This window comes from Taudactylus pleione, unplaced genomic scaffold (assembly GCF_031769625.1).
Source record: "Taudactylus pleione unplaced genomic scaffold, aTauple2 ptg000902l, whole genome shotgun sequence".
NCBI classification, from domain to species: domain Eukaryota; kingdom Metazoa; phylum Chordata; class Amphibia; order Anura; family Myobatrachidae; genus Taudactylus; species Taudactylus pleione.
The window spans coordinates 437,785-459,911 of record NW_028285303.1 but is presented as its reverse complement, the minus strand read 5'-3'; the positions used below and the strand labels follow the sequence as shown (position 1 = coordinate 459,911).

The 22,127-nt window shown below is 41.5% G+C and overlaps 1 protein-coding gene across 1 annotated transcript in view; it reads right to left on the bottom strand.

Annotated features, from left to right (window-relative positions):
* Positions 1 to 2,906: 2,906 nt before the first annotated feature.
* LOC148474003 (extracellular calcium-sensing receptor-like) overlaps positions 2,907 to 22,127 on the bottom strand; it is a 39,440-nt gene continuing 20,219 nt past the window's right edge. The window contains exons 3-6 of the mRNA XM_088459217.1: positions 9,044 to 9,832; positions 7,851 to 8,078; positions 5,253 to 5,313; positions 2,907 to 3,328 (exon numbers count right to left, since the gene is read on the bottom strand). Of these exons, the coding sequence (XP_088315343.1) occupies positions 2,907 to 3,328; positions 5,253 to 5,313; positions 7,851 to 8,078; positions 9,044 to 9,832 (1,500 nt within the window). The remainder of the gene's footprint in view (positions 3,329 to 5,252; positions 5,314 to 7,850; positions 8,079 to 9,043; positions 9,833 to 22,127) is intronic.

The following is a 22,127-nucleotide window of genomic DNA, read 5'->3' as shown; positions in this document are numbered from 1 at the left end:
TATTAATATTGCATTAGATTTATTTTTTAAATATTTTGGAACCAGAACAGGAATTGTCCTAATAAATAAAGCAACTTAAGGAGAAGGACCAATTTTAATGCCCCATCCATGAGACCTCTTGCATCATCCAGTCCTTTAATAGCAAGGAAATTGAACACAATAGGGTAAGATAATTGCAGGAAACTAGATCGGCAATTCATGGTGTGATCTTAATCCCCAGATATTTAAGACTTTTATCCTGCCAGACATATGAAATTGTAGCTCTGAGCATGGTCAATAGACTAAGGGGGAAAATTGGTCTGAAGGGCCTCTGTTTTAGAGGTATTTCATTTACAGTAAGATAATAGAGAGTATTCCTTTAATACTGCATGCAAATGCGACAAACTAGATGTGAGGTTAGTGAGAGATAGAAGTACATTGTCTGCAAATCAACAATTTTTTTGACTTACGGTATATCGGAGTACACTGGGCCCTGAATAGCTGCGTTGGATCTGATAGTCTCAGCAAGAGGTTTTACAGCAAGCACTAAAATTAAAGGAGATAATGGGCAACCTTGACAGGTGACATTAGATATAAAGAACCTGGAACAGTGTACACCATTGACAAATAAAATAGCTGTTGGATTAGAATAAAAGGCCAGTATAGAAGTTAAGGCTCTATTACATATTCCTATACGCTTTTAAACTGCCATCAATATCCTTAATGAAGCCTATAGAAAGCTTTCTCTTCATCTAGAGAAAACAACAATAGGGGTTCACCTGTAGTTGAGAAGGCCTCCACCAGGTCTATAACACGCCAAGTATTGTCTGGGGATTCCCGGCCAAGAATAAAACCAACCTAGTCGTGATGAATTAGAGAAGGAAGCAGTGGGCTCAATCTATTAGCTATAGGTTTGGCATAGAGTTTAACATCAGAAATTAATAACGCTATTGGGCGATAATTAGAGAACAGAGTAGGGTTCTTCCCTGGTTTAGGGAGTGCTACTATCCTTGCTTCCAACACCTCTTTGGGGAAAAAAACCCTCTCAGAGTCTTCGTTAAAAAGTCAAACCAAAATATGGGTTAGCATATCCTTAAACTCCTTATAAAATTTGTTATTATATCCATCAGGACCAGGGGCCTTATCTAATGGTTGAGAGTTGATATCCATTCTCAATTCTACTACTGGCCATGGTTCATCTAAAGACTGAGCAGTTGTTTCATCCAGCAATGGTAGCTGTATAGTGTTTAGAAATTTAGCAATACCCAGCAAAATGAATTGTGGGACTTAGGGATCCTCCGCCAAATTCTAAAGTTTGGAATAGTGTACTGCGAAGGCATTTGCTATTTCCAGAGGATCAGTTACTTTAGTCGTTACAGTATTAAAGACAGCCCGAAGCCTCTGCATTGCCAGTTTCCCCCGCAACTTCCGCGCTAATAATCTCCTGGTCCTGTCACCATAGACATAAAATTTCTGTTTCAATTAAAAAATAGATAACTTTATGAACCTGCTTTAGAGCTAACACATTCCATTCTTCCCGGGCCTTAAGAAGTTCACAATATAAATTACCATTCAAGGGAGAGTTTTTATGTCTAGATTCCAAATCTGCTAACTTAAGTTCCAAGTCTATTTGATGTTTAATAGCGGCTTTCTTAAGTCATGCCACAAATTGGATCACGGAACCTTGCACAACTGCTTTTAAAGAGCACCAAATGTAAATAACAATGTGTCCTCTAGTTTATTGGTCTTTTAAATACATTGTAAGTGTATGAAAGACATTTTCTTTAGATTCTAAATCATTTAATATGTGGTCCCCAAGACTCCAGGGTCTGGGAGGAGTGTTAATCAAACCTACAGTACATCCCAAAGCAAAACAAGAGCTGAATGATCAGACCATGTTATAGGCAGGATAGAAGCTTTTTTTATCTGCTGCAATGTCCATTTGTCAGAAAGACCTAAATGGATACGGGAATAGGAGCAATGTACATGTCAGTACAATGTATAGTCTCTGGATGAGGGATTTTACAAATTGTAAAATTTGTAAAATTTTGCTAAACATATGAGAATGATCTCTGACAGCTTGAGGTCATCATTTACATGTAGGGATAGTTTTGTCCATAGCCGGATCTAGGACGATATTAAAATCCCTAAGAGAATAACTGATTATTTAAAATATTTTGGAGTGTAGTACAACATTTCCTACAGAATAAAACTTGCTTAGTATTTGGGGCATAAATAGTAGCAATCGTAATGGCCTGAATCTCCATTTTTCCAATTAGTATGAGAAATTTGTTTATCCAGCACAAAATTACAAGTATCTGAAAATAAAAGCCTTTTTCTGAGGGCCATTAGACATATAACAGTGAGGATAATGAGAATCAAAAAAATCTAAGAGGGGAAGAATTAATAAAATGTGTTTCCTGAACCGCAACTGTGTGCGCCTTATTAAAGCAAAGCTATACTGTGTACCCAATCTAGAAACTCCCCCAAAAAGGAACAAAAAATAGGGGGACACCCAAACACAACTATATAAAACAAAATATAAACAATAAAAAGGTGTAAAAAGAAAAAGAAAAAACTAAATAGTACCCAAAAGGGGCTAGAGTTGACCACTCCCAGAGGTGGCACATAGAGAGGAAGTGGGGGTAGCGGCCTCCCCACACCTCTCCATACAGCACAACTATTAAACATTGTAATAACTAACTAATGTATATCTATCATTAAAGAGAAAATACTAGCTAACCAAAAAAATATTTAAGCAAAGAAATGTAAAAAAACTTAGCCAGTTGTGGAGTAAGATACCTATGATACAGGTACCATTGTGACCTTAAGCATACTTTAAAAGATACCAGCAACATTTTTTTAAGAAAAGGCAAATAAACAAGGATACTGTATGGCAAGCATAATGTACTTGTTCAAGACCATTCTCATTCAACACGTGGACTGTTGTAAACTTTTAAGGAAATGTCCTCCAGGTTCCTTGAGACAAAAAGTTGGATATCATCTGCTGGGGTTGAAACAGCTGAAGTTGATCCATTCCGTGTGATCAGTAACTTGGTGGGAAAACCCCATCGATAGGGAATATCAGCCTTTCTTAGAGCTCTTGTGACTGGGTAAAAGTATCTGTGTGTGGCCAAGGTAGTTGCAGATAAATCATCAAACACTTGAGGGTCCATCAGGATTGGCATAGAGGAGTCTAGTTGCATGAAGAATAGCATCCTTAATGTGGAAATAATGCATTTGCAAAAGAGTGTCTCTGGGGGACCCTGCTGGAGCATTTTTTGCTTTAGGTAGGCGATGGATGTGGTCCGAGAGGAAGTCTGTAATGGGAACCGTAGGAAGTAGTTTTCTGAAGAAATATATGACAAATTCCATAAGTTCGGCATGCGTAATGGACGGAGGAATGCCACATATTTTAATGTTGTTGCATCAAGACCTATCTGTCAGATCACCAACTTTATCTCTCAGGGTGGCGACATCGGTCTAAAGTTGCTCATGTAGCAGTATTAGATAATTGTGTGACTTACCAACATCTTCCAACTTATTCTCTAGGTGGCCTGTAAGATCTCTTAGGGTTTCCACAGATTAATGACAGGACAGGATCACAGCTTTGAATTTGGTGGTAATGTCTGATTTGAATGATGTAAGACATTGTTTCATGGAGTCCACATTTAGGGGCTGATCATCCCCTAGAGGGTCCTGTGGTGTGGAGTTTAATTATGCAGGTTTAGACACCATGTCAAGATTAGTAGGTGGTTTAGTTCCCTTTTCACTCGACATAGATCCTTTAGCTCCTTGCACTGGAGATGCATGCTTAAAAATACTCACAGTGGGTACCTTTGTGGAGTCTTTATGTTGCTTGTGAGCCATTTGAAATTAAGGAACAGGAGTAAAAGGCTTCATAAGAAATTTAAGGTGATATTAGAGCGACTTGAATAAATATACATTAGAGCATCAATAAGTAGTGAGGAGTCTGGAGCACACCCTCAAACCATCATTTCAACAGTTGCAGGGATATTATAAAAAAAGTGGAACTGGCTAGCATAGAATAGAAGATTCTTTTAAATTCTAAGGGTACTGGCTTGCTTATAATAAAAAATAATGATAAAAAATAAAGAAAGTAATTCGATCGCAGCAGACCACCACATAAGGGAGTCAAAATATCAGGAATGGAAGCTGATTTCCTATACCATAAATTGGTACATAATATTAACTGATAATTTCCACTATATAGGGGCCAATACTGAGAGAGACAATGAGTGCTGTAATAATGAACAAAAACTCACCACTACCAAAGTATATCAGGTACAATGGGTGCTCAACCATAGTATGCTGGGTACGGTCCTGCCAGTACCCAGCATATTCAAGCAGGCTCAAAACTGCTTGGAGTATGTGCTGCTGAAAGAAATAGGGAATATGGCATCTGCCTAACTCTGAAGGATGTCCCTTCCACTCCACACGCTGGCTAGAACAGTGGAGGAGATCCAGCATGGGATACCGGTGGTAGATTCTCCCCCCACAGCCAGAAACAACAGAGTCATGGTGGGAGCAGAGACTGGGGGCTGGTCTGCTTCAGGTCACTCACTACTGCGGTAGGAAGTGTTGGCTCCAGTTGAGACTCTAGTCCCCAGGCTCCAGTCAGGTGAGCTGGCTGCAACCTGCAAGGTCACAGGAGCGTCCTCCGACTTTGCAGAACTTGCTCACTGCCGTGGGCTGCCTGTTAAATATGGGTTGGGTCGGTCTGGGGTCTCCGGGAAGCCGTAAGGAGTGGTGATGGGCACTTTAGATAGACTCCGCTGCAGTAGCTGAAGCTTACCGCAGGTCCTGTCAGCTTGCAAGGCCAGGAAATCTACATCCACTGAAACAGACCTTTGTTTTGTCTCTCCCAGAAGATGGGGGCAACAAACCCCACTTCTGGGAACACTGCCCAGGAACTCCCCTGCTTTGCATCCCAAATGCAGGAGCCTGTCAATCATTCACTGTAAGTGGACTTGAAGATGGGCAGATACACATGCGCAGTACATATCCTGTGCATATGCAGTCCTCTAGCAATCATAGATATGTGCTAAGTATTGGATTAGCGTACATCCTTGGATCAGGCCCTCAGTTCAAAATCAAACTTATTCCCTGGGGATAAAGTCTGGTTGTCCATGCAATGTCTTAGACTTTAGATACCTACAGTAGCTAACAATTTGCTCCACACTGTTTTGGTCTATTTAGGATCACCAAGGGAATTAATCCTGTTTTGATCAGATTCTAGTTGCCACCCTCACTATGCACTTCAATTATTTCCATTTTGTGTTTTTGTTCCTCTTGTCTTCCCATGATACTCCTCTGGGGGAAAAAAATTAAGAAAAAAGTTGAAGAATTCATAGAGTACAAGACATTCAAAGGTGTGCTCCACTTCTTGGTAGATTGGAAATGACTTGACACAAACAACTTTACTAAATTAGGGCTGTAACATTAGTAGTATGTTTTTTAGAGCTGAGTCAGGATTTGTGGACTGGGCTGATGGGCTGAAGCAGAATAGTGGTGGTATAATCAGAAGTCTACTCATGGGTGAGACCCTTGTGGTAATGCCTGGGGACTAGAATGGACATTGACACCTACGAAGCTCCCAGTATGCCCCTGGAACCATTTGAGTAGACTCAACTCCTTACATGGATGTATGAATATCAACTGGAACTGAGGAAAGCTCAAAGGACAGCACAGCGAGTAAGTCAAATAATCAGTAGCCCTTCTAGAATCTGCTTACAGATGCTGCAGATTGATTATCAAAGCTGGGTCACTGGTGCCTAAATCCTCAAAGAGGAGCCTAGACCAGCACTCAGTTGCCAACAACCAGAATAAACACTATAGCAGAAACTTAGCACAATAACCAACACTCTAAGAGAGGACTCATAGGGCAACAATCACCATCAATAGAAGTACCGAATGTATAGTAATTAGTGAGTTCAAAAGCAAACTCAATATTATGCTGGAGAGGAGTAAACTGAAACACAGTGAGGTTAAAGTCCATTTGAACCTGCAATAAGCAGGAGAGATGTACTGTACTCAGGGACTTGCTAGTGGATGAGGTCACTGTGGCAGAAGATGTGGCACTGGAAGATCTAGGAGTCTTTTAGATACCCAGGAGACTTCAGAATACAACAAACTGAAACTACAGAATAACTTACAGACCTGGACAATAGTTAAACTGGATAGGAACCAGCAGTTACAGACATGGAACCAAAATGGAACAGTAGGCTTGAACCAGACTATAACTGGAGGTAATTGCAGAGCAGCCACAGTGGAACTGAAGGTTTGAACCAGACTGGGACCAGAGTTCTTGAACTGGACTGGGACTAAAGGAAGAGCTACAGAGTAACCAGAGTGAACCCAAAGTCTTGATCCAGAAAGTAGAACAGCAGAGTAACTGAAGTGTAGTCAGAGAGATACAGCAACAGTCAGCCAGGGTGGAACCACAGGCTTACACCAGGGTGGGATCAGAGAGAGCAGCAGCTAGACAGAGTAGAACCACAGACATGAACCAGAGTGGGACCGGAGATAGCATCAGCCAGCTAGAGTGGGACCACAGGCTTGGACCAAAGTGAGACCAGTGAGAGTGTCAGTAGTAGAGCCAGAATGGAACTGGTGCATAAACACAGGCTGGTAGGTATAGGTTAGGAATCAGCATATAGCTCAGGACTGGAGAGTTAATGTAGTAACACAGAGGCAGCAGCTTGAAGAAGTCTAGCAGTGCAGCTATAGGCAATGGATCACAGGTAGCACTTACTCAATAGTGACTGAGAGCAAGATTCAGCAGTACACACAGATTCACAATTATTGGCAATCAGCACATGCACAGGACCCACTCTGCATGTGTGCAGAATGGGTCCTACTTAATCGCATGCTATACCTTGAATGCCTCCGACAGATTGACAGGCAGAGGTATTTAAGTGGCAGTGCAGGGGTGGCTGGCGTTCCCGGAAATGGGGTGTTTCCACCCTGTTTTTCAGGAGTGGCCCACCCAGGGACTGCGTAGACGTATGCAGTCTGCTGAGCTTGCAAGTCAGCCAGCCTGAGTAAGCTGAGGCTTACTTAGCTGGCCGGCTGCCCGGCGCCATCCACCATGGTCACGATGGTCGCGATGGTGATCCCATCACACTGCTGGGATCACAAATGCATCAGGGGGTCATACACAACCTGCTGCATTTGCATATTAGCTGCGTGGAGCTTTGCAATTGCGATCCTTGCTGAATTAGGCATTGATATCTCTGGGAGGAAAATAACCAGAATGTTCCAACAATGTGCTATTGTCAGGTGCAGGATAAATTGGGCGCTATTGTCAGGGATAGGCTGAGGTGGTCATGTGAGTGCAGGTGACAGGTAAAGACTGGATACTGGTGTTCACCTGATCAGAGCAAACATGGCTGCACCCATGACCCTCAGGAGTGAAGTGACAGGGCTATGGGGCAGAGTTACTCACCATGATGAAGGACAATGATGCAGCACCATGTTGTGAAATATGTTAATCAGTTTGGGATGAGTACAGGAGGTTGACAGTGATGATGTCACCAGTCAATCTGATGACCTCACATCCTGACATGCATGAAATTTGCATTAGTGCATTTCACCTGTTTGGGTGTTATAATTTTAAACAAGCAGCTTCCTGGTTAAATGTTTAAAGTTCTAACAACTGCACGGGTGAAATACTGTAAGAAGGATGTCAGCCATTAAGGGATCCTGGCACCGGCATAGTGAGGAGGACATAGTGACTGGTGAAATCATCTTTGCCATCCTCCTGACCACATACCAATCAGCTTATTTATTCATTCACTCAATCAATTATACAGATGCATCATATCAAACATCGTGTGATGTTCTCTCACCGAGCCTTTTTTCCATGTGATATCTCCTGGTTCGATATGATAATCCTGGTCATCTTCTAGCGATTTTCCAAAAGTGGTCAAGTGTTTTATATCAAACTCAATTCTAGGACCAAATCTATAAATGACCCAGTTTGCTAGAGACCATGTAGAGGGCAGATCTCCTCTCTCATTAAAGATCATCTCTTCTCCAGTGGGATCTGTGTAATGAAGGTTTTTCATATAGCGCCACTTACATAGGGAAATAAAAAAGAGAATGATAAAATAATAACATTTAAATTGTTACAGATTACCACATATACACCTGCTTATATCATAGATGATTAAAATGTGACAAGTGATCGTGCTGGTTGGTCACCTAAAATAGTATAGTAGACAGAAATAACTTATTCAATTTTAATATATTGGATATAGCTGCTGCTATCAAAAACACAATGGTCACTTTGCAAAGATGTAAAGAAAATGATAGTGATAGGTGCAAATGTGTAGATTCTATGGAAGAGATGGAAGGACAGTGTGTGTGTAATTACACTTCAAGATCTATCATTAGGCAGATGTAATAAAAAAAATATAAATTTAATAAAAATTCATTGTACAACCTTACAGGAAGGCTATAGGACCTCATTCAAACCCGTTTTCAAGCGCTGAGCACTTGCAAGCGGGTCGATGTTAAGGTCTGCGCACACACAGCAGCCACACTGCATGTGCGCAAGCCCCGGAGCGAGAGAGAGATTCTCTCGCTCCAGAGCTCACTATAAAAGGGGCGGCTGTCGATGTTGATCGACAGTTCGAGACGTTTTATAGGCGTGGCGGGGGGGTGGTTTCACAAACGGAGGGCTCTCTTTCCTTGTATATTTATCAGCCAGAGCAAAAAAATAATAAATGTTTTTTAAAGTATACCTAATAAAATTTATATATTTTATGTGTTTAAAAAAGGGGTTTTGAGTGCACCCTTAATTTAATTGATTCCCTTTTCTTTTTCTCATTAATGTACAGCTATTCAGGATTTCTTGCTTTGCCACCAAATTTTATTTATTTGCTGCCTTTTTTATGATTTTGGCCATAAAGATGGAAAAAACTGGATAGTCGGACATTTGTCGTCTTTCCACAAACTAAATGCCATAGCAAATAGATGAAACAACAACAGTCACTACCACAAATGACATCTTCATGCATTTACTGTACATACAACTTACTATTTGTCGTAATCCAGAAGTCTCGGTCCTTCTCTTATATTGGTTCATGTTCTGCAAAGCGTGAGCCAGCGCATACACGCCCATGTACGAGTAGTACGGCTTTGAATCATTCTTACCATGATATGCAGGTAAAATATACTTTTTACCAGTACAGTTCACTCCAGAAAACTTATATAGATCTTGATAAAACATATTTTTAATTTTGTCTGAGGAAAGACACCTGAAATACCATAGCCAAATATCTTCCAATACTGGATCATTTGGGCGATTAGACGGATTTATGTTGAGGATAAAATTATTAATGTTGGGCATCTTTTTAGGAGACAGTATGAAAATTAAACTACAATTTACTGGTAGAAAGATAGAATCTTGCATGTACTTAATATCAGACCCTGATTCATGCAGAATTAGTGTAATATTTTTATTGAAATTTTTTGATTTATTTAAAAATGGTATAAAATTTATAGAGAATAGACCACATAATACTATAACTGTAGAAGTTAACTTATCAATCTCAGTCATTTTCCTTATGTTAATGTTGTCATCATGAGTAAATTTAATGATCAACTCAATGCAGATCCCATGCTGGGTCATCATTGTACTCAGTTCTCGTAATTCCATGTCCCCACTACCATCACTTGGTGTAATGATTCCAACCCAGTTCCATCCAAAATGTTGCAGACACTTCACAATCGCTGCATAACGGCTCCGAGCATCGGGGACAATCCGGTAAAAGGTTGGATATAATTGTCTGTCACTTAGGACAGGGTCACTGGTTCCATAATTGATCTGTGGGAACAGAATATACTGGAAAATACTGTAAATATATTTAATTTGTGTATTCAATGCAAAAGTAAATGTAATGATTGATAAGTGGAAAATGTTAAAAAGAGAAAGCGATTCCCATAATAGGAGTAATTATTCCTGGCTGCTCTTATTGTGTATTCTGCAGTGTCCCCATAGTATCTGCACACAGTAAATATTAAACATAATTGGTTTTCCTATAAATTAGAGTATTTGGGTCCTGGTTTTTGCATAGGATAAAGATTGTAACCATTTCATGTTCACACTTTTCAATATTTCGGTTCACAGCCTAAGAGGTAGTAAGCATGGTGCAGTCTGAAAGACTAAACCCAGTATCCCCCTAAAGGTTTGAGATACCAAAATGATAAATCAGCAGCCAGCATAGATTTGGGTGTGTGGGACCATAACCCATCCATCCTTAGAAAAGACCATGTGAGCTCTGTTTGGCTGAAGTGTTTAACCAAACCACAATAAGTACCTCATTTTCTTTGAGAATCCCTCGGTGTGAATTTGGATGGAGCTGAGGAAGAATAAATCAGAGAGTACTGTTATTTTATAGCATTAGGTTCATTATTTGGCTGAAGTCTTAAGGGCCCCATCACAAGTCTTGCTGGGATAATATGAATGTTGGCCATACTTATAGGCTTGGTGCACACCCATAGCAGAGAAGTGGATGGAGTCTGATGTATTAGTGATTTTCACAATGGACTCCTGCAAAGGGATGTGAGCAGTACCAAGGGATCATATGATGAGAATCATTTCATGGACCAGATCAATACACATATAAGTATGCAGGAAGTTCAAGCAGAATAGATGCTGGAAATCAGAAAATGAGACTAATATTCTGATCCTGAATATTTCCCAGAGACGTACTTATATTGGGAGGGATTGTAATACAGTATATGCACCAACATAGAGCCGGCCCTAGGAACAGGCAGAATAAGCCTAGAGTGACATCTGAGAAGGGGGGCACCACTGAGGCTGGATATAATTATCTAATTATCAATTTCGCAAGGACATACATTTATCTAGTACAGGCAGCAGCAATGGATCCGTTCCACGATTCATGGAGCTCAGGTTCTTAATCCTTCTCCCCCCTACAGCATCAGGTCACTCTGACAGAAGCTACACATGGAAGATGGAGAGACTATGACCCTCAGCTTCCTCTCACTCTGCTTGCTGTATTGCTGAGTGAGTCGGAGGCTAGAACATTAGTGTCAAGTGTTGTCGTGTCTAAATGTCAGATCTACCAGTCAGCCTGTGCACCACAGCTTCATTGAGCACAGAGGGCTCTATTTACTACAATCCACATATTGAATGCAGATTGTAGTGTGATATTATCGACTGAATTTGCTTTGCAAATTCAGGAAATATAACAGGGATTTACTACAAATCCCTTGAAGCTCTGTCCCTGCGAATCCCATCCGCACACTAGTCACGGTATTTTCGCAAAAAATACCGTGACAAAGTGTCCACGCATTTGCCGACCGACCGTCGCTGCTACCCCCCGGCACTAAGCTCTGCCCCCTGGCAGTAAGCCCCTCCCCCCATGATAACGGACCTTCCGTGACCCCCCTTCCCCCCTGCGACTCCCCCTCTCCCTTAATTACACTTACTTGCATGCTCCGGGCCTCCGGTGATGTTCTCCATGCCTTCGATCAGGTGATTTCCCATACTGCTCTGGAACCCGATCAACTGATGACCGGGCCGCAGTGCACTATGGGAGACCAGCTGACCGGAGGGGACACATCACAGGAGGCCCGATCACCGGTCCCTGGAGTCAGGTAAGTAAAAAAAAATGTTGACATTTTTTTTTCCTTTTTTTTTTTTTACAGTAATCAGCTTGCTATCTGTTTAGACCAAACAGCTGATCACTGGGGCCAGCTCCGGGCTCTGCTCACCCCATTAGAGCAGAGTAGGAGGCCGGTAACCGGGGGAGACCCTGGATAATGCCACCTCTAGGTGGCGTTATTATCACAGGGCTTTCCCCAATATTTTTTTACAATTTATTTTTAGTAACTTTGGTCAGATCACATTTTCCATTACAATTATGGGAAATGCAATCAGCTTACTAAAAGTAAGTGATAGTTAGGGGTTGGAGTAGAATTTTACGAATTCTACTCCAATTGCCCTGCAATAACTATAGGTGATACTAAAATCATGTGAAAAGGGTGTGAAAACACAAAACAACCTTTCACTTTATTTTAGTAAAAATAATGTTAATAAATAGATCCCAGAGTGAGCAGAAGAAAGAGTAAATGAAAACTGAAAAGAGAAGAGCTCGAGGAAGAAGACAGAGAGGTAGAATGTTAGAACTTGCATGTACAGCAGTTTTTAAGTCACTAGATGTCTGAATAAAGTTTTTATTCGATCTCTTGGCCAGCTATAAAATGTCTGTTTTGCATAAAGAGTCCAGGGTCAGGATATATATATATATATATATATATATATTATACATACATATATCTCTATGTCTAGACATACAGAGTGATTATGTATAAATAAATTTAAAAATATAGAGGTTTGTGAGTAATTAGTGCAGTTCTATGTATGGGTCCAGCTGGCTCATGCACACATGTGATGGGGGAGAGTTCTGAGTACCTAGAAAGCCCAGTGCCCCCAATCTGTTGCTGCAGCTGACTTTTTTTGGTAGATGGAGGATCTCAGGCAGCTGTACTAGTAACACACCTGCAGATACCTGCCTCCTAATATCCGTGACTGAGAGGCTGACTAAATCTAGAGGGAGCTGCAGTTCATAGCTCTTCTGTTTTTCATATCCCCTTATATCCTGTCCTCATGCTTCTCCGTCTTTTTTTTTACAAGATTCCACATCACTACAGTTATCCAGCCCCTATCTGGGACACTCAGAGACACCCTTCACTTAAAAACACTCACACACACAAATAAACACATCTGCCTATCAGTTAATTAAATACTGTATGCTCCACCCACACACTTGCAGTTTTTGGGACAGATTGGAAGGCGGTGAATCAGTGCATCACCCTCAAAGCCCCATGGGAAAGGAGGAGCTATGCGCTGCACTCCCTCTAGATTCTACACAATAAAACTATCTGCAGGCAGCTTTTTTTGTGTTTATTTAAGTATTTATTTTACAGTGGGGGTACAGGTGCCGGCCACCTGCTGTCACTTGTAGTTCCACAAGTGCCAAAAAGCAGGCATGCTGGCACCTGTAGTTCCACGGTAAAATACATTTTTCACTTTATTCTATTCTTCACTTTATTACACCCAAACCCACAGCCCAGGAGTGCAGGGAAGAGCCCCGGGCTTCAGACCAAGCCTTGGGTGCTCAGGAGAGGGGGACCCATTCTTGGGGGGTCCCCACCTCCCCTGAGACCTCCAGCTACACCTGACCAGCTTGGGGCGAGAATACTTTGGCCCCTGAGACCTGGTAATAGGGTATCCTGGCTTTGGCATTACACCCCAGCTGTTTTGGGTCCAGTGCTGGTTTTAATTTTAATTGCATTTTTTCCCCCTATATTTAGAACCAGGACTGGCCATGCAGCCTGGTGCTGGTTCCTAAATTATGGTGGAACCCTACTCATTTTGTTCCCCATAATTTTAGGTACCAGGACTGGCTGAGAAGTCCAGGGCTGGTTAGTCTTTTGGGGGGGACCCTATGTCAATTTTTTTTTAACATTAACTCCTTTTTAACTCTTTCTAGCAAGACAAATACACAAATCACAATGATTTATTTCTGCCAATCTCGCAGCTCAGGAGGTTGAGAGATTGAAGAGTGATTTTGCAAGAGAGTTTGCTCCTATCTCACCTAAGCTTGTAATCCCGATTCTTGGTAAATTTTGGATATGTAACTTTTAGGTGATAAGTACCTCCGAGTTGCACCCCTTATATCTATGGTAGTTCTGCCCAAGAAATGAACCATCCTTCTTTCTATCAGTGAAGAATTTGTAAGAGGCTTTCTGTAGATTTTTCTTTACTTTGCTCCAAATTTCAAGAAAGTGTTTAACAGTGTCACAAACTGCTGTAAGAGGAACTAACTGACATGAGGGTGATTCTGGCAAGTGAGGATGGAACGCATTCTGTTTCTAGAAGGGCAAGTACTCTAGATGGGAAAAAAGTCTGAAGCCTCCTGGAAGAATTTATTATGGGCAAATTCATCCCATGGCATAGAATCTGATACATTTCTCCAGGTATGGATGTACATGTGCCTTTTGTCCATTACTCTGAACATGACATACTGATAAGACATTTAATTTAATCTTGAAACATTTTTAGGGAGCCTTCCAAAACTTGGAGGTGAACTGGACTCTCCAGTCTGAATTGATGTTTTTGAGATGTCCATGAATGCTGAAGATTTATTTAAAAAAACAATATGTTCACATCAGCGAAACAAATACAAAAGCCAAATCAGTGCAACATACATATAGGAATAAGCATGTAAAAATAGACAGCGGAACTATGGATATTGCAATATGTAATAGTGATACAAAAACATATATTCAGGCTAAACAGAAATTCCAGTTGCGGTCAACCAAAAATATAGAGATAACGAAATAAAGAAAAAAGGGGGGAGAATGGGTATTTCTAAAATAGTCATGAATCGGGGGTTGGAGAGAGGGCGTGAGTGTGTCAATATACAGATGTGTCCTCACTCAACTAGCATTTATATGATGAGACTAGCTAGTCATGTCTCGTACACACACATCAAAATGCATTTTACCATATTCAGGGCCTGATTCCGCATTGCATATGCAAGTGTGCAAAATGGGTCTTGCGTAGTTGCACGCAGACCCTTCTATATCTGATTGACAGGCAGAGGCATTTAAGGGTAGGTGTAGGAGTGGGGTCAGTCAGCATTCCTGAAAATGAGGGCATGTCCTGGGCTCACAAGCCATCCAGCCTGAATATGCTCAGGCTTATTCAGCTGGCTTGTGGCCTGGTGCTGTCCACCATCACGACCATTGACCACCAATGGCCACAATGGTGATCCCAGCCTGCGACCTCTGTCACAGTGCTGGGATCGCAAATGCAGCAGGCGGTGTCATACAGGGGGTGTCATACAGGGGGTGTCATAAAGGGGTTGTCATACACCTCCTGCTGCATTTACATTATTTCAAGGACATCTGTGTACAGCTTTGCAACTGCATTTTATGCTGAATCAGGGTCTCAGTTGCAGCACAGTGTATGGAGATGCCAAAAAGTGTAATACTGGTTTCCATCCACCAAATGATTCTTTGAAGTTATCTGGTGGAAAAGTCACAAGTTTGATAGTGAATATGTCTCTTTGAGATATCACTGCAATACAAAGCACTGGCAGGCAGACCAATCACCTACCATACTGTATGGTGTCAACACATCCGCTGCTCCTGGAAGAAGACGCTGTAAATGTGCAGATGTAAAGTACGGCAAACCACTGGAGCAGCAGCGCACAGGGAGGTTATCCGGCAGAAAAGTCACAAGTTTGACAGTGAATATGTCTGAAGTGCCGTCTTTAATAGAATAAAATGTTCTCATGATGAGACTGGCTGACATATCCTCTAACAGCTTACATTACGGTACCTTATTGCTTCCTATAATGTTGCAAAAAAATGGCCTTATTTAATGCCCAAACTTCTTATACTACACAGGCCCCTATGTAATAATAGTGAGATTAATAAGGACCATCAGAAAGGGATGTGTGCGGCACCTGAATCATTGGCTTCTGTGGCTACGATGTATATTGGATGCTTAGCATGGTCTTAACCTGGTTGTCCATTCCTGTTGAGGACAGGGGTATTTACTGTAGATAAAGTATAAAGTATTTTTAAAATGTTAATTTTAAATAGCTCTGCAAGTGAACTATTGACATGCGTATGACTGCAAAATAGAAATCACAGTAAGTACAGAAAATGAGTACAGTACACAACAGCAGTTAGAAAAATAAAAATTTCAGTAATCAAATGTTGCAGATGCGTACAAGTGCCTGCGACTGCGACAGTCACCTGTTATGGTTATCTTGGGCTCCAGACAACCAGAATACCTAAAAGGAGTGAGACACCAGGATACATAGGGTGAACTCTAAATAAATGACTTTATTGTCACAGAAGAAACAGACAAATACATATAAAATAATAGTCCATAGTACAAAGGTGCGGCTGAATGCCTATGCTGTATGGCTAGGGAGCCGATGGTGTGGCTATGGTGCCGACGGTGCGACTAAGGAGCCGAATGAAGTGGTGATTGTGCCAGTGAAGGCGTAGGTCTTTCAGGGTCAATAGATGCGGTATGGGCCGAGTCATGGCTACTGAGCCAAAGTAAAGTGGCTATTGAGTCAGTGATGATGTAGGACCTTAAGGGTCAATTGGTGTGGCATAGGCCAGGTTGTGGCTAGTGAGCCGAATGAAGTGGCGATTGTGCCAGTCAAGACGTAGGACCTCGAGGGTCAATTGATGTGGCATGGGCCGAGTCGCGGCAAGTGAGCCGAATGAAACAGAGTCACGGAACAGGTGTGCGTACCTGTAGTATGAAGCTTAAAAGAGCAAGTATGTTGAACTCCCAGAATGAACTAGTAAAGTAGTCCAGACTTGATGAAGATGCAGCTGATTCAGGAATACATGCAGGTAGAGAAATTATGTGTATAACTCAGTCACTAAGCATATGCAGGATGTGTACAAATGAAATGAGAGTAACAACTGCAGCAGTAAGGTGGGATTTCCAACTTGCAAAGTGAGTTCAGATTTGATGAAGGTACAGCTGGTATAATTATACATGCAGGTTTAGTAATCAGGGGCGCCGAGAGGGGGGGAGCGGGTACTGTTTACCTGGGCCTGGGCTTCCTGAGGGGCCCACCACCATCCTGCCAAAAATGTTTTACTCATTCACATCAATCCTTGCCCCAGAAGAATCCTTGAGCACCATGCCTGATGCTGCTGCTGGGAGTGGAATTTCATCCCAGAAGGGGACCAGGGAGACTACTAGTAGTGCTTTCCAAAACAACTGACTGTTAAATATTCCTTTCAAAGACTTCACTTGAAATTTTATCCCAACCTGTACAGGGATATTAAAACACATAGTTTTTAGTGGCCTTCAAACTTCCATTGTACACACTGTCCACGTAACCAGCACAAATGGACAAGTGGAACAGATCAAATGCAAGATAACATAATTAAGGTTTAATTATTACGTTGAGTCTTTCTTGAGAATCTTGCGCCTGCTTCTGCTGCTAGGAGTGGATTTTCATCCCAGAAGGGGACCAGGAAGAGTGTTTTCCAAAACAATTGACAGTTAAATAATCCTTTGCAAAGATTCCACTTGAAAATTTTTCCCAACCTGTACAGGGGCATAAAAATAACATAGTTAGTTGCCTCCAAACTGCCGTTGTACCCACTGTCCACTTAACCAGCACAGATATGTGGACAAGCAGAACAGAGCAAATGCAAGACTTCAGATTGAAAGGTATAAGTCTTATGTTGTGTCTTTCTTGATAATCCTTGAGCACTGAGCCTGATGCTGGGAGTGGATTTTCTTCCCAGAAAGGATGAAGACATTCTTTTTTCTTCCAATGGATACACATCTGAAGAGATGTAAAGAGCTGATGATAAGCAAATTGTCAGCTCAAGTGGCATGTGATGCAGCGATGGCTTCTCCTTCAGTTTCTCCAGCAAGTGTATCTGCTAAGAAAAAACTAAACTTTCAAAATACCAACTGGTGATGTAAATGAGTCAACACAACCAAGTTTTGACATCTGGTCGGGACAGAATTACCTACAATTAATGATACCTCTACCGTAACTGCATCTGATACAGATACCATTCAAATAATGGTTGAGGACTATTTAAAAATGTTTAATGATAGCATCCAAATAAGCATGTCAGACAGTCCTTTTGATTACAGTCAGGAAAAAAAGGTAATTTGGAGGCCCTTGCACAAACTGCCTTTGCTTTACTTGAGCTGCCCACCCTCCAGTGTGTACCCAGAAAGAGTTTTCAGCATAGCCGGGAACCTGGTCAGTGAACGGCCTATGAGGCTACTTTCCCAAATGTGGAAAAAATTATGTTCATCAAAATGAAGTACAAATTCCACGAGGAAGACCTTTATCAGCAATTAAGTAAAAAAAAAATCAGAGGTGCCTGTAATGGTGGATTCCAGCAGGGATGAAATAATATAGTGTGAAGAGGATGTACACACTGATGGGGATGATGATGACAATGATGACATCTGATGGATGCACTGCATGGTTAAGGTCCCTATCTCAATTCTCTACTAATTTTGGCTTTTCAAATGGTTTAGATGCCTTCACAACTGATTTGGGTTAATTCCACACCCAAGATGTGGCTTTTCTGGTCTTATGCCTAGGCATCACCCCAGCCTATAACTGCAGTTTACATCATTACCACAGCCTATACCATCACCCCAAATTATACCAGCAGCCAAGCCTATACCATCATCCCATCCTGTGTTGTGAATAAATTACAGCTGAGCTCCCTGTTAGATTGTAGAGATGAGCGGGTTTGTTTCCCTGAGAACTGAACCCACCCGAACTTTGGAATACAATCCGAGTCGGCTCAGGGTTTCCAACCTTATTTGGATCTCAAAATGAGGCAAAACATCACCATCTCGCTGTCAGATTCTTGCGGGTTTAGAATTGTATAAAAGGTTACAGTGATCGCAGCCATTTTTCATTCTGGCTATGGAGAGTGAAGAGAGAGGGGGTTGTGAATGTGCTGTTGCTGATGCTAGACATAGGGGCTGGCTACTGATGTCATTGTCACTCAGGGACTGGCTGCTTACATCCATAGGGGGTGGGGCTGGCTGTTGTCCATATATAGGGGCTGGCTGTTATCCTGTCCACTCCATAGGGGCTGGCTGGCTGTTGTCCATAGGAACTGGCTGGTTGTGCAGCTGTGTTGTCCAGGGGGTGCTCTGTCCAGCAGGGGTGCTCTTTACCCCCAGTGTGGAAATTTTTTTTTTTTTCTGTTGGTGTTCACATTAGCCACAATTATCAGCAAAGTAGGTGCGCAGGGGTGCTGCCTGTGTTATTTATCAAGGGGTTACTGCCTTGTTCAGGGGTGCTTCCGCCTAGTATGAAAAAAATATATATTTTATTTCTGTGTGTGTGTGTGCGTTAGCCACACTTATCAGCAACGTAGGTGAGCAGGGGTGCTGTGCTGCATGTGTCTCATTTATCAAGGGGCTGCTGCCTCATTCAGGGGTTCTCCCCCAAGTGTAAAAATAATAAAAGCAATTTTTTGTGTGTGCATGGTAGCCACACTTATCAGCAACGTAGGTGCACAGGGGTGCTGTGCTGCCTGTGTCTCATTTATCAAGGTGCTGCTGCCTTGTTCAGGAGTGCTCCCCTCCAGTATGAAAAAAGAAAAACATTTTTTTGTGTGTGCATGTTATCTTCACCCCCAGTGTGAAAAAAATTGTAAAAATGTTTTGTGTGTGCGTGTTAGCCACACTTATCAGCAAAGTAAATGTGCAGGGGTGCTATGCTGACTGTGTAATTTATCAAGAGGTTGGTGCCTTGTTCAGGTGCTCTCCCTCCAAAGTGCCCCCCTCAAATAATTAATCAATTAATCAATCAATGTGTTTTTTTTGTGTATGTGCGTGTTAGCCACACTTATCACCAGCAACATAGCTGCACAGGGGTGCTGCCTGTGTCATTTATCAAGAGGCTGGTGCCTCGTTCGGGTGTTTTCCCTACCAAGTACCCCCCAAAAATAATTAATCAATTAATGTGGTTTTTTTTGTGTGTGTCAGAGGTGCTGCCTATGTTGTTTATCAATAGGCTGGTGCCTTGTTCAGGCGCTCTCCCTCCCAAGTGCCTCCCCAAAATAAATAATCAATCAACTAATGTATTTTTTGTGTGTGTGTGTGTCAGGTGTGCTGCCTGTGTCGCTTATCAAGAGGATGGTGCCTCTTTTGGGTGCTCTCCCTCCCAAGTGCACCACCAAAACTAATTAATCAATCAAACAATGTGGTTTTTTTCTGTGTGTGTGCGTGTTAGCCATGGTATCACAAATGCCTTTGCTGAAATTTGCATAAATATTTTCAAAGGTGAAAATAGAGGCGATGGTTTAAAAAAATGGAACAAAGCAACTAAAACTGTGTTCTCTGATTATAGTGTCCCTAATCCCTACCCATGGCCCCTCTACCTGAATTTCAGTGAGTCAGAGGGGCAATTCCATGCAACCATATTCTAGAGTGCAGCTGCTCCTCCTGTAGCCCAGGTCAGAAGATGTGTAGGGGGTGTGGTGATGGTATGTACTAAAATGGAGCTCACATCCACTAAAATGGACAATGAATCCCCAATCTAACAGGGAGCGCAGCTATAATTTATACACAACACGTGATGGGATGACGATATAGTCTTGGGTGATGGCATAATTTAGAGTGATCTATACATCATCTTCTTCACACAATATTAATTTGTCCCTGATGGAACCCACCATTACTGGTGCCTCTGTAATTTTGTACATAATTGATGGTAAAGGTCTTTCTCATAGAATTTGTAGTTCATTTTGATGGACATCTTGTCCACATTTTAGGGAAGTAGTCTCAGGCCGATCACTGACAAGGCTCCCGGCTGTGCAGAAAACTATATATATATAAATCCGAATAAAAACCATACATGGGCCTAAAACAATTAAAATTAAAGTATATATTAGGGTAAGTGTTCCTCTCACATTATCCTCCTGATGAAGTCCAGCTATATGAGCAAAAGGACAAAACACGTTGAGGACAGAGTGACCTGCGCATACTGACTTGTGGCCAGTATCAGACAAGCTTTCTGAAATCCTTTTTAATGTAATTGTTTCTATGTGTTTTGTGTCGTATGTAATAAAATTGTTTTGACTGTTACACTATGAGAGTTTTTTTCTCTCTCTCTATACGGACTGGGCCTCGTGAGAATCTGTAACTCTAATCACGCAGACTGTTGTGGGGGACCAGAGGTGACTTCCCAAAAAAGACCACATACTATAAGCCTATAGGAAAGGGCAATATGGTACGCATAATATATATATGTAGTGCGTGACCGTGAACTTGTTAAATGTGATTACACTATTTGGCGCTTGTTTCCACCTTTTATTATTTTAATATGTATATATATATATATATATATATATATATATATATATACTATAGTACACACTGGAAGGTGGGAAGCTCAAGTAAAGCAAAGGCAGTTTTGTGTAAGGGCCTCCAAATTGCCGCTTTTTCCTGCCAGTAATCCACTCCCTGCAGCAGGCATGGCACTCAAAAATTCCAAAGAAAGACAAAACGTAAGGCCTTAAATCAGGGGTAGCCAACCTCTGTCCTCGAGGGCTACTAACAGTTCACATTCTCCAGACCACCTAGCTGGTGCACAGGTGAATTCATTACTCAGCAACACAGTTGAAAAGATCCACAGGTGGAGTTAATTAGTACACTTGTAATTCTGTGAGGAGACCCAGAAAACATGCACTGTTGTAGCTCTCGAGGACCAGAGTTGGCTACCCTTTCATTAGATCTTATGCTTGCCCACAAATATGTGCTGGATAAGTGGCACTTTGAGGCCACTAACTAACTATGTTTTTTTAAATGTCCATGTATATGTTGGGAAATGTTCAATGTGGAAATTTTGCAAAGGATTATGTTACAGTCAATTGTTTTGGAAAGCAGTCTTCCTGTTCCCCTTCTGGGATGAAAATCCACTCCTAGCAGCAGAAGTTGATCTTAAGGGGTAAATTTAATTTAGTAAGTGAGAGTTTTTAGAAGTGAGTTTTAGAAGTGATGTTGCATGCCCATAGAAAGTAATCAGATTCTAGCTATTATCTTCTAGAAAGTGCTAGGTAAATGATGTTAAGTAGAATCTGGATGGTTGCTGTGGGCAACATCACTTCTAAAACACACTTCTAAAAACTCTCACTTTAGTAAATAAAGTGTACCCCTTAATATCTTTGTGCTGGTTAAGTAGTAGTTTGGAGGCCACTAATTAACTATGTTTTATTAATGTCCCTGTACAGGTTGGAAAATGCTTCTTCATGTGGATTACATTACTAGAAGTCTTTATGGGCCCCTTAAGGGGTGAGAAAATCCACTACCAGCAGCAGGTATGGTGCTCAAGGATTCTTCTGGGGCAAGGACTGATGTGAATAAGTTAAATATTTTTTTGTAAATGCCTTCTCCCTCATAAATTTACTTGGAATAAAAAAATTAAATTAATTTTAGTAACTAACCCTTCCTGTCCCTGCCTTCATCTACATACATACTCCAACTCCCTCAGACCTCTCTTGAATAATAAAAACATTTGTTTCCTGATGTGCCATGTTATAAGTTG